This window comes from Cyprinodon tularosa, unplaced genomic scaffold (assembly GCF_016077235.1).
Source record: "Cyprinodon tularosa strain WSP-4 unplaced genomic scaffold, ASM1607723v1 ctg81, whole genome shotgun sequence".
In the NCBI taxonomy this organism is placed as follows: domain Eukaryota; kingdom Metazoa; phylum Chordata; class Actinopteri; order Cyprinodontiformes; family Cyprinodontidae; genus Cyprinodon; species Cyprinodon tularosa.
In genome coordinates this window covers 2,275,721-2,289,068 of record NW_024039574.1, presented here as the reverse complement: position 1 = coordinate 2,289,068, position 13,348 = coordinate 2,275,721, and the positions used below count along the sequence as shown (strand labels likewise).

The window sequence follows — 13,348 nt, the reverse complement described above, 5'->3', positions numbered from 1 at the left end:
AGTATACCATTTAAAATGAATTATATTTTTTAACCTAAAACCCACAATCTTTGATGTAATAAATTCAGACTTTTGATAACAGAACAAGACTAAGTAGACTTGTTATTGTAAAATGGAAGGAACATCAGATGATGACCTCCATCCTGAGGATGAAGGAACAGAACAAATTGGTCAGAAACAAATATATGAAGAAACTCATAGCAGGGTTAGGATTATAAAAAATATATATAATAAAATAACTGAAATTAGCTATTAATCTGTGAAAAGATACAAAAAGATGCTCTTTATCCGTTCTAGAAGAGTTTGAGATATCATTTGGGGAAACTGTTGAAAAAAATCTGTGTGCTTCTAAGTCTTAAAGAGAGACAAAAAAACTATATTTGGGGCTATTGGCAGATCCGGCTTCTGGCCTTTATGAGACTCAATTGGTCTCTTCATATTTAAAGGTAGTTGAGACAAACTTGATATTGCTTTAATTTTATTAAATGGTGGTTACAATTTAAATAAGGTCTAAATATGAATAGACATAACTGAATCTAATTAGAACTGTTCCAAAATAGTTATTTTATTAAACTTTTTGTATATAATCTCAACAAAGTGAAAGTAAAATATTTTGAAGCTTTTGAACTGAACCAGAGGAACTCAAAAGGGTTAAATTCAACACAATTGGAGAGCTGTGTGTCTCTCCTCGGTTATATTCTCTCTCTCTCATCCTTTAATTTGCGGCTTTTTCTGACCACTTCTGGGTGGCTGACTGAGGACAAAGCCATTTAGAGGAACCAGACTCTGCAGTGGCGGAGTAGATGACAGGGTGCAGGCAGCAGGTGTGAATTGGGATATGTGTGGGGTTGCCACGTTGCACAAAGGAAAGAGTTGAGGATGGGCCAGTGACTGAGCAAGATCACCTGACAATTAAAATGAGGACAGTGTTGCGTTGTGTTTGTGCCTGGGACCATGAATCCTTACAAAGAGCTGTAAGATTAGACACAGATGTTGACTCTCACCTCAACTCAGCTAGATTTGATTTTAATGAAACTACTAAATCCTGGTCACGGTGTTTTTATGTGTGTGGATGTGTGTCTGATGTTGGGTTATTGCGGGCTCAGTGTTACCCTATCACTGGCTAAGAGGCTTGGCACCCAACGCCGCACATCCATCAATACAGCCATCTTCAGGTCAAGAACATGTCCAGATAACCACAGAAGCAAATGCATACACTTATGTATTAGTAGCATTTGGGAGGATACATTTCAGGCTTTCTGCCAACCCTAAAACACATCCCTAGAAGTTGTAAATAAGCGTACATCATCCATACCAAGGAATATCCTCACAACATGATGATCTACCAACCTCAATATTTTAAAGACTCTGCAGGTAGTTGGATTTTCTGCAAGGGGATATACACTAATTCATTAAATGTCGGTTTACACACATCTGCTACTAAAAATATATAGGGGGATCATCACAAATTAAGGGTGTTGGTGTCCCAAGTGATTCTTTCTGACCTGCCAAAAAAAAAAAAAAAAACTGGATGTTGCAGTAATTAAAGCTGCATCTCAGGAAAACATGATAACGATATTAGGAAAAACTATTTTACATAAAGAAGGACATTTCTGCATTCATTTCCATTTTAAAGCCCAAAAATGATAATTAGGTAAATCAACACAGGTTTACACAATTTTACCCGATGAGAATAAAGTAATATAAAACTTTGTGAATTTAGAGAGCTTGAAACTAAATTCCTGGCAAAGAGTGATTTAGTTAAGATTTTAAAGTCATTTATTCCACTTTATGAAAAGTGTCGCAAGTCTGGCCTGAGCATGTTAATTGGCAGAATCATTTCAGGCTAGAAATTTCAGTAGCATACTGTATCTGTTTAGAGTTGTCAGCATGTCTGAGGAAAGAGAGGGCAGGATGGGTGCAGGAGGCTGCAGACTGGAAGAAGGCTCAGTAGTAACAGCATGACAGGAATGTACAGAGCCCTTAAACATACACAGACATTGGTATTACTTCAACTACTAAACCTTGTAAGCATACAGAAAACACACAGGAGTTAGTCTGTTTTCACACATTAAATTTTTAAGTAACAACTGCAGCTGTGCTGAAGGACTTTTTAGATAATCAGAAATTAAACTGCAATGGTAATTTGCATTTCAAAGTTTTCATTTCTATTTTGACTTATTTTTTTCACTCAGTTATTTTGCTGTTAGAATTTTGAGCAATTCAACACTTAGCTTCGACTTATTTGGGTAACCAAAATACCCTTTAACTCTCATTGATTACTGAGATTATATAAAAATATGTTTCATGCGCCATTTTGTTTTGCTAAAATATTAACAGAAAAAAAGATTTTTATTATCTTTTGAGATGTGACTGTGTCATTTTCTAACAGAAACAAAGTTCTTGTTTTAATGAAAAATTTTAATATGCAAGGAATATGTATAAATGTAGGAACAGCCAAATAAAAAGGTATATGAGTAAAATGAATATTTAACTTAAAACCTTTCACTAAATATTACAACTTGAAATATTTATTCACAGAAAATGTTAAGTATCTAACTTAAAGCAGCAAAATGATCATTTGAAACTTGGGAATCTATTTCTTATAAAATAACCTTTTGAAATTGTTTTTTTGGTTTAGAAGATCTCTATGTGTATTATTCTTTTACAAAGAACACTGTGGTAATTGGAGGACTGGAAGGGCTAATATATATGCAGAACAATAAAAATTGAAGTGGACTTTTAGTAATGTTTCTTGACCATAGATTCTAGATAATTAAAAAAACCTAAGTTTTAAATGGATTTATTTATTGCCTCTCTGTTCTTAGAAAATCCTCATTGAGAAGTACATAACCAGAACGGTACGAGTTCTCAAACTTATTTTAGAATTAAACTTAGAAAGAGGAAAGGACCTAGGCTTAGCCTAATAATTTGGTAATTTGACTAGATTTCACTGGTGCCAGCCATCAGAACCCACAAACCCCGATCCTGAACCTTGTTTTACTTCTCTCATGTATCTGTCTGTTTTTTCAGATGTTGCTTTTAATCTGTTGTATTAAAAGGCCTTTAATCAGAACAGTCTGTCGAAGACAAATTCTTGCTTTTAGTCTTACCTGAGAAGAAGTGAGCTTTGAAGCCTTTCTTGGAAACTGTGTTGTCTGACTTGAACTCAATCCTCATGTTGTTGTACTGAGAGGTGATGACCTCAGGCACTTCTGTGCCACAGTATTTCCCATGCAGCTTAGAGTCGGACGAGAGGCCACTCCGCACCTCAACATAATCGTATTTACAAACCTAAACACACACACACAAGGATCGTGTTAGGATCTTATAGCGCCAATGCAGAAGGAATTGTTTGGATGTTGCATTAAAACCTAGTAGTGGGCCAAGCTGCATACATAAACGTAGAGACGCTCACCTCATTGCCCTCCAGCTCGAAAGCTTCAAACTGCATGGAAATGCGGTACTGAGTGGGGGCCACCACCTGCCACACACAGTTCTTGTTGGGTGGATATTCTTTAGGCCAACCAGGAGTGCTGATGGTTCCATTCAGTTTGGATAGAAGACCACCACAGGCCGCTGAAAAACACACAGATGTAAACAAATCAGGCACACAAACCATAAACAAGATTATTTTGTATATGAGAAAACTCAGGATACTGACATTATGTATGAAAACATGTAATTCAGCTTTATTCATTTTACTTTATTTACATTTATTCACAGGAAAAAAGGAAACGGGTCAAAGTTAAAATAAATCAAACCACTCTACTGTCACACAGATGCAAGTTAAACCAGAAACCAATTAGATTCAGTAAAGGAAAAAAAGGTTTCCTTATCTAAGTAAAGATATTCAAACTGACTATAAACACTTTTCCAGGGTAAGCTCCAGGATTTAAAGCCAAATTTTATCTGGGCAATCTGAATCCATCAGTCTGCTACTGCCATTTAGCTTCCTACATATTCCAAAGGAAGGGAGCAGTTTTTCTCGCTCTCTCAGATGCAGGAATAAAATGACATAATTTTGTTGGTGCAGCAGTTTTTGCTGCTTGTTGTAGACATAGAATATGGGCAGAACTTTATACTGTCTGAGAAATGTGCAGTTGATCAGGACTTGGATGGGTATTAAATTGGAAAATTGTTAATATATTCCTCCCTCATATCAGGTGTGGAAACAGTGATCAGTTATGTTATGGATATAGCTTGGGAGATTGTGGGTTGAAAAAAATATGAAGATTTGCATGATTCATATTTTAAGTAATATAAAGCATTTTGCTCTCCTCCTGATCAATCTGAAAAACAGGCTCCTCTGCCGTTGTCTTGCTGTTGTGGTTTTTTTTATGGGTGTAACATACCCTACAGCAGATGTGACTTTTATGAGCTTGGCAGCTTATCTTCTCTCATGAACCTTTTTCTTGTTCTTGCCAGTTTAAGATCAAGAACAAGAACACATTTCTCATTTTTTGTGTAGTTTTTAAGATATTTTTTCACTGAAAGAGTCTAGCACAATTTCTCTAAATCAGCCTGAGAAAGACAGGCTCCTAGAGCAGCATAGATTAGTTATAAAACAGTTTTTACTTACTTTAAAATTATTTTTTTGCTGTTGCCTCAATTGATGAATACTTGTAGATAACCAGATAATTATGGGGATGATTGATTATATCTGTTATTGATCCAAACTGGATCCATAAGTTTAAATAATTGACATTTCATTTTTTATCAACCTGCCAGAGCTGTTTCTTTATAACTACTTAAAACTGATCAAAGCATTTATTTTCTTCTATTATAATAATAACCTGGTTAAAACAAAATGATCATTTGAAACTTGGGAATCTATTTCTTATGAGGCAACCTTTTGATTACATTCATTTATGCCTATCTTGGCCAGGTCTCCCTTGCAAAAGAGATTTTTAATCTCAATGGGTATTACCTGGTTAAATAAAGGATAAATAAAAAAAATAAAAAATAAAAATTTTATTATTATTCTTTTACAAAGAACACTTTGGTAATTGGAGGACTGGAAAGGCTAAGATATATGCAGTTTAACATTACAAAGGTAACTAGATTCCTAGCACATAATTCTAAATTAGCCTGAGAAAAACAGGCTCCTATATTTCAGCACAAACAGAAAATGTCAAAATTGTATATATTGCTCAGTCCTATTTACAAGAAATTGATACATTGACTTCATAAACATACAAATATTCATATCAAATAGAAGTTACAGAACTATACTCACACAGCAAATTAGAAAATGCTAATCAAATCCAGCTATGTTGCAAAACAGATAAATTATAAGCACTTTAACAGTCTTTATAAGCCATAAGTTGGAGTAAAAAAATCACTTAACAACCAAGTCTCCTATAAACAGTGAATTTTTTGAGGCAAACTAGATGTTTTCCAATGACAATCCATTCAACTTACGATTGTACAGGCAAAACACAAACCACCTCTTCAGCACATATTCCTTCTGGTATACCCTCAGTTAATATTTTTTTCCTACTTAGTTTTAAGAATCAGTATTAACTTCACCAATAAATGGGGTGCACAAACCAGGAATTTCACATCACATCATAATAAACTCCACAAAAACAAAAAGCAGAATAACAGTAGTATATACAAGTATGATTTTTCAGCTGCCTTTGGAATCAATACTCAGGAAATACATACTATTTTTTATTTTGCTGATGACAATTGGATTAAACTCCCTTTCAAACTGGATCTTTTTCAGTATAGCACTCTTTATTGAATTGCTATAACGTGGTTGATACTTAAATGACGTACACTATATGAAAACAAGACGAAAATCCTTTTGGATTAGTTAACCAAAATCAATGGCTCTCTCGTTTCTCACAATTTGCAGAGTTAGAGTCAATTAAATCAGATGTCGATGATGCAGAATGACTAGCCTGGTCAGCCAGACTGTTTTACATGAGGCCTAAATCAGTCTGGTGAGGCTCAATACTCTCCAGTCTAAAACAGACCAAACCAAACACATCACAGGAGGAGGGCCCACAGTGTTACAGCGGTTTTCTTTAACCATAACATTAGATAACAGCTGCAACAAAGCAATGTTTTAATGAAGCCCTGTATTGTGTCCTGAAAGAGCTGTTTATATCATTAACTGGCTGTTGTTAGGGATTTATTCCTTTAAAGACTTTTTGCATTACATCCATAGTTTGATTGTTAGTCCTGCCATTGTAAATGGGTTTTACACGCTCCTTTCCAAAGTAATGTGCCATGCACATGGTGTAAATTAATCTGGCTAGCCAGGCCACAGAATGACAGAGCATGCTAAGTCATTTTTTTTCATATTTAAGATACTTATCAACCTTGGGAGGTAGTCTCAGAACTTCTGACCACTAGGAAATAACAAGGTACTATAAGACGTTGGATGATCTGAAAGGACAAAGGCACCCATAAAGGCACATTGTTGTATCTTTATTGTTGAACAGCAATTTGAAAAGAAATTCTTAACCACTATGTAATGTAGCCAGATAAAAGGGCATGTTGATTTGTGCCCTCTGTTTTTTTCCTGTTAAGGAAGCTGTTTGGATGTTGTTGAGTCACGCTTGCATCCTACTGACACACACAGCACCGTCAACAGAATCATGTCTCCTATAACTGTCTCTCACACACACAATCACAGGCACTGACTTTTTTACCTTCACAGCTCTTCTTGTCAGGAGCCAGTTCATAGCCAGGGTCACAGGCACACTTGAAGCTGCCGAGAGTGTTTACACACCTCTGCTCACATCCACCATTGTCTGGCTTGGCACACTCATCTTCCTCTGGAACACACAACAGTCGAAATATGTGTGAAATGCTTTGGATAGAAAAACCGCATGAGAAAGAAAAACTAACAAATACGATGAAGGAAGAAGATTTATTGTATTTGCATTTAATACAAGAAGACCTGTGGTGACATTCTTGAAGAACAATAAACCAACAAAATAAATAAATAAAAGAGAAAAATAAGAAAACCAGGAAAAACCCCAATGGATTGGCTTATACCCAAAACACACTGGGTCTGTTTGGTATACAATTCAACAAACAGTCTGATTGTATAATGTCGACAGCATTTAGAACACACTAATGCAAATGGGTCCACACAGGTTGCTTGCAATACACTGCAAATGCTCCTTCAGCAGTCTAACCAAGACAGATAAGAGTTTTATTATGGTTGGACATAAGAAACAATTTTACAGGAATATGAGTCAGCCTAGAAATCAGAAACAACAGCAAAGTAAAATACATCCACATTGGGAAAGACAAACTAAAATAGCCAAAATGTGACACAAACAGTTTTCAATCACAGAAGTACAAATAGTGGTGATGTTAAAGCATGTTTAATCAGTAAATGTGGTTTTATGTTTGAAAATGTGATCAGAACAAGTAGAGACTGAACAAGCACTGTGCTTTAGAAACTAGTTACATTTACTTGAGTGACTTTAAAAAAAAAAGTACTTTAGCTAATTTTCATGCATTCTGAGTTATAAGTTGAAAAACGCTTTAAAACGGTTCGCCAGCAACCCGGTGGATTTAAAAAGGGTAACCAATAATCCTTGAGTACAACAAATAAGAAAATGTATCTTAATGATGAATATTTGTTTAAAACAAGCTTGTTTTCATTAAATGAAGTCATTCGCAATAGATGGAGGAGCCAGAAATCTTACTCAAGAGTGGTGATATTTTATCACAATTTCACTTACGGTTTTTTTACATTGGGCCCTTGATTTTACGTTATTACATCATGTTCTTGTCACCCATATTAGTTTTGAGTCATTTGGAGCTGTTCTGAAGATATTCTGTTAGGTTATATCTAAGTAACGTCTTCCTATGGGCAATGACTTTAAGGCAGAAACTAAACTGTTCATAATTTATTCTTTATGGTACGCCAGCATTAATAACATGTAGGCGAATCACTGTCCCCCAGACATCCGCGGTTATATTATTATATTTTTTTTTTAAACAAAGCAGAGTGTGTATGACGTCATATAATATGATGAAGTAGAGCTACTCTTACTTTAATACAACTTTTTTGGTACTCTACCCAACTCTGGTTTTGAGGAGTTAATCAAGTTCACCTACCTTTGAAAAAGTTGGCAGCAAAACCAGCCTTGTTCACGGTGCCATCTGAGACAAACTTCATCCACAGAGTGTGGGACGTGGAGCGAACATCTTCAGGCTTGTCGTAGCCACAGAATCGACCAATCAAGGGGCTTGTGTCAAGTGGGCCGTCACGGACCTCCAGGTAGTCGTAGGCACAGCTGTCGTGCCTCTCTATCTACACACAAACACATGCATACACGTGTTTAATGAGATGGTTACAGTGAACTTCTAATCATCAATTTACCATCAATTTGTAGTGATTATGTATTAGTTTATATAGCACGAATAAACTGAATTAGTCAGCAGCAGTGTAGTTCATACAGAATCATACTACCAAACCCAGTTTTACAACAAAATTAAAGGATATCTCTAAACTAACTGCTGAGAAGATTCATAGATAATGGGTAACACTGAAGAAAATTACTCTTTATAATTATTCCCCAACAGAGACCCACGATTAGTCCAGCCCTGAGAGAAAAAAAGAATCTGTAGGTTTCTGCACCTCCAAGAAGTGAGGTTTAACACACTGCGTTGCAGTTTTACACTTACATCACTCTTTATAGTGCAGCTGTACTAAGTTTAAGACAGCCAAAATATTTTTTGCCAAGTTTATCACAAATGTTCCTGCTTTCCTGTTTAAAGTGAAACTTAATATTCACAGTAGACATAGAATCAGGACTTCACCAAAGGATCCTCTGTAGAGTTTTACATCCACTACTATAACATGCCAGGTATTATATTTTATTTACCTTTAGATATCATTGAATGATTGATTCCCCATGGCACTGTTTTATTAAACTTATGTAATATTGTTGCACAATTGTGCAGGATTGGTGTCTTATCTCCAGAGGTGGGGTACACCTTGTTGTCATTCCATCAAAGAGCAAGACGCACAACTATGTTTGAACACTCAAAAGTGAGCGGAATTCGGAGTGGTCAAACCCAAGAGATAAGAATGTTTTTTAGACTGTGAGAGGAAGCCAGGGTATGGGATGAAAACATGCAAAGTTCACAAAGAAAGGCCGACATCTGGAATTAAATTTCCAAAACTTTCTCAGTTAATTCATGTAAATTTTCATTTCTGATTGAACAAGTCTCTGCTCATTAGAAAAGGAGCAATAGAAGAGCAGCAAACATAAACAACAAAAATGGGAGAAAAATAGGAAAGAGAGAAAACATTTACAATGGAACTAACCCCAATAGAAAACACCAGATGGACTGGGGTCTTTATTAACTCTAGCAGCCATTCAAGGATAAAATTTGACCTAGACCATCGAAGCTCTTGCACCCAGTGACACACACACACAAACACACACAGAGTGGGAGTGGGTCACCTCGAAGGCCTGGAAACTAAGTCCAACATTGTATCCCTCAGACACAGTGATCCTCCAAACACACTCTTTGGAGGGCCTGTAGTCATCAGGATAGTTTGGAGACTGAATTTGCCCACTGTCCTTGGTGATTTCCCCTCCACAGATCGCTAAACAGAAGACAAGAGAGCAATAGAGCAGTCAGAGTCCGCCAGGATGAGTTAGAATGAATCCATGCTGACCACAGACACCTGAAACACAATCTGTCTACACAATTAATACTAAAACTAAAATTAAAAGTAAACAGATTCAGTGTCCTGAAATGTTTTATCATCAAACAGGCCTGCACTATATCTAGAAAGTGCAGGTCACAGCATATGCATGTTAACTGATAACTAGTCAGTTTAATGTATTGATCTGATCATTTATTTGAGCTGTTACCTTCATAGACAGCAGCAAAGCCTTTGCCCACCCAGTTGCTGCTACTGCGAAACTCGATCCACATTCTGCTGTCAGCTGAAATTAAAACATCAGGGATTTTGTCTCCGCAAAACCTGCCTGTGAATCACAAACAGAAAATCAAATCCACAAAATCCTCTTAATCATTGATTATATGGAACATTATATTTCTAAATTCAAGTTCAGATGCTCAGACCAATAAGCCTCAATTTTTAAACAAACCTATATCATTCTATCATACTGAAATCATCTGTCTCTGAAAAAGCACACCTCACCATTGTCACACTGTACTCACACATGTTTTTCAGCACTGTTCTGTTTCTCTACCAGACATCACCTCTTAATTCAGCACCACAACAATGTTTATTCTTCTAAACTCCTCTATACTTCCTTGTCCCTTTCTGTAGTTGTAATCTGTAGTTTTCTTTCTCTGCATAAAAAAATACTGCTCCTTACTGAAAATATCTTTTCTATGCTTCTTTGACAAAATACTTTTTAGTTTATCATGTGTCAAACCTTTAAATTAACGTTTACATTACATATTTATATAAACTAAATTTGCAGATTTCTATGACCTGATGAAACGAAGGAGTATAGATGGATGTATGGCTTACGTCATCCACACAGTGTGGGCTGATTGGAAAAAGTTTCATAATATATATAAAACTGACACTTTGTTTTTTTTTTGGTTTATCTTTAGTACTTTAAAAAATCAGCTTCACAAAAAAATGCCAAAAAATGTTCAGACTGCATGATTCCTGAACCCTATACATTAAAATCCATATGTAAACTCAGTTCCTAAAAATAGGTAAGATTTCAAATTTTGTTTTATTTTGAACATCCCTATTTGATCAAATTTAAGGAAAATGTCCACTTAATTTCTGACAGACATGTTATTTTTTCCACAAGTCTGTCATCAGGGGCATCATGTACAGAGTATGTGTATACACAAAAAAAAACATGTGGCACAATATCTAAGTATGTAGTTGAATAAAAACTGTAAATATTACTTTGTTTTGCACATGTAAATACTTATCATTTTAAACACCAAACAACACAAATGCTTTCACTAGCACAAATGTTTGATGTCAGAACTAATGGATTAATGGAATTCCTTTGTTTTATTTTACAATTTAATACCTAAGTTTATAAGACCTAAATAAAATGCTTTTTTTTATTTAGTTAAGTTAAATTAATAAGAACTGACCATATGAAGGTGCAAAAAGCAAAGACATACTGGTTATCTAAAAATAATTTTGTTGTAGTTGCACTCAGTCTCACGGTAACTTGATCTTACCGAGCAGTGGTGCTTTCCTCCAGTATCCATCCCGGACCTCGATGTAATCATACCAGCATAGGCTGCTTTTATACAGATCCATAGTAGTGAAGTTGAGAACAATCTGGAGAACCAAAATATATGGCAAAACAAAACATGTTATATTTATTCTATTTTATTCAAAGGTGTTAGGAATGCTTTCTACTCTCTAATTCTCATCATTAACGTTTTTGTGTTTGAGTATGTTTGTATACCTTTTCTCCAGGAGTAACAGATATTCTCCAAACACAGTGAGTGTATGAGGGGTATCCATTGGGGTAACCGGGGGACGAGAAGTTACCGGTTGACTCTTGGAGGGTTTCTCCACAAGCTGCATTTCAAACAGATGAAGTCGTGTTTTAGAGGCAATGCTCTGCATTTATAATCTTCTGTGCTCCCTGTCGAAATTTAGCTGAATTTAACATTCCTCTTCAAGATGGTCATATGCTGGATGTCAGGACATTTGAATAATCTAGAACAGCTGAGTCTAGCATTTAGCGAGGAGGATCTGATCATTGTTGGTTTAATTTTGAGCGTGACACTATTGCTGTCTTTTAAAAGGAGGTGAGTCAAACGTGCAACTCCTGTGCCATCACACATGCTGTTGTTTCCCCCCACAAATGCCCTGGGGCTCTGTTCATCTGTCAGTGAATATCGTAGTGCCCTAATACGACATTATGAGGTGGAAGTTGTATTCTTCTCCAGCTGCCATACATTATTTCAGTCTCAGTCCCTCTTCAGTATAAAATATATTTGATTTTATCAAGACCCATTTGTTTGTATTTTCAGCTTATGGTTGGTATAATGAAAAACCAGTAAAAAGACTGACTGATTTTCCAGCAGCAAGTTCTCAAACATATGTTATATTGTCTGTCCTTACAAGTAGAACGACTGGTCCCCATAAGGAAAGTCCTATTCTTGGGCTGGGGGTTAGGTTGAGAACTAAGGTGTGAATTAGGTTTGGGGTAGGTTTAGGGTAAGGTATGTATTGGTAATGGTGAGGGTTAAGGTAAGGGTCTGGATTAGGACATAGAAATGTGTTTGGTTTGAATGGAGGACAATAGAAAGTCCCCAAAGTAAGTCCGGACATTTGTGTGTGTGGCCTGAGAGCTCTGGTACTGATCATAAACTCTTACAACATCACATCATCACACCATAACAGCTTAGTATGCAGCTCCAGATCACTTCAAAACTCCTCACCAGGGAACAGGACAATGCCAGAACTATGGGCGTGCAAAATAGCTGAATGTATGAATAGGTCTGTGTGTGTTGGACATATGTGAACAGGCTTTAAAACATGTAGAAAAAATGGCATTAAAGAACAGATTTTTCTTTAAAACCTTTATTCAGCATTATTTAACTTTAGAAAGTTATATGATTGAAACCAATGAGGATGCCAGAAAATATAAAAACCGATGGGAAGTTCTCAAATGTTTATTCTGAAAATGTAATTTGTGGACGAATGAATGGGTGAATGAATGTGAATGAGTGTTAGGGGGTGAGGGGAGGGAGTGTGGGAGGGTTGGTATATTATCTCTGTAAATGTGTCCTCTGTTGTCATTTATGCTGATTTTATTAAAAAAAAAAAGCAACACTAAGAGAAAATAAAAACAGATGTCAAAATTTCTCCTCTGTGCCTCAGAGGGGAGGATTTCATGTTAAACATGCAAACCGAATAATACTCATCAACATAATCTTTGGTTTTCTTTACTACAATTACAAACAGATATTTCTAAACCCCATAACACAGCAATGTGATAGTGAATAAATCGGTACCTGGACATCTATACAGCTTCCTTGCCTGTGCAATGTCTCCCTTGCTGAGTCTGGTTCGCTGGCCGATAGCCGGCCGGACCCCATTTTCATCTCTGGATGGAAGAATTGTGTCCAGGAACATCCCACTGCAGAGAAGAAGATAAAAATTACATTTTTTACCATGAAATAAAAATGTGCAAACCACACACCTCAATTTGTGTCCAGATCAACATACCAGTGTTGTTCTTAAGAGTCTGTATCTAAATCTGAGAGCTGAGATGTACATAACAGTGTATTTAGGGGGTATACTTACACTATCAGCATGTATACTTAATTACATAATCATTGATTATGATTTCTGCCTGTGATTTGATTTCACTAGCAGATTTTGTATTTC

General features: G+C 36.1%; 1 protein-coding gene across 2 annotated transcripts in view; it reads right to left on the bottom strand.

Annotated features, from left to right (window-relative positions):
• Positions 1 to 13,348, bottom strand: part of tll1 (tolloid-like 1) — a 76,259-nt gene that overhangs the window by 15,503 nt on the left and 47,408 nt on the right. For both annotated transcript variants that reach the window (XM_038271905.1, XM_038271906.1), the window contains exons 9-17: positions 12,973 to 13,097; positions 11,412 to 11,527; positions 11,179 to 11,281; positions 9,864 to 9,980; positions 9,447 to 9,592; positions 8,092 to 8,287; positions 6,666 to 6,791; positions 3,419 to 3,579; positions 3,114 to 3,294 (exon numbers count right to left, since the gene is read on the bottom strand). In XM_038271905.1, coding sequence (XP_038127833.1) covers positions 3,114 to 3,294; positions 3,419 to 3,579; positions 6,666 to 6,791; positions 8,092 to 8,287; positions 9,447 to 9,592; positions 9,864 to 9,980; positions 11,179 to 11,281; positions 11,412 to 11,527; positions 12,973 to 13,097 — 1,271 coding nt within the window. The remainder of the gene's footprint in view (positions 1 to 3,113; positions 3,295 to 3,418; positions 3,580 to 6,665; positions 6,792 to 8,091; positions 8,288 to 9,446; positions 9,593 to 9,863; positions 9,981 to 11,178; positions 11,282 to 11,411; positions 11,528 to 12,972; positions 13,098 to 13,348) is intronic.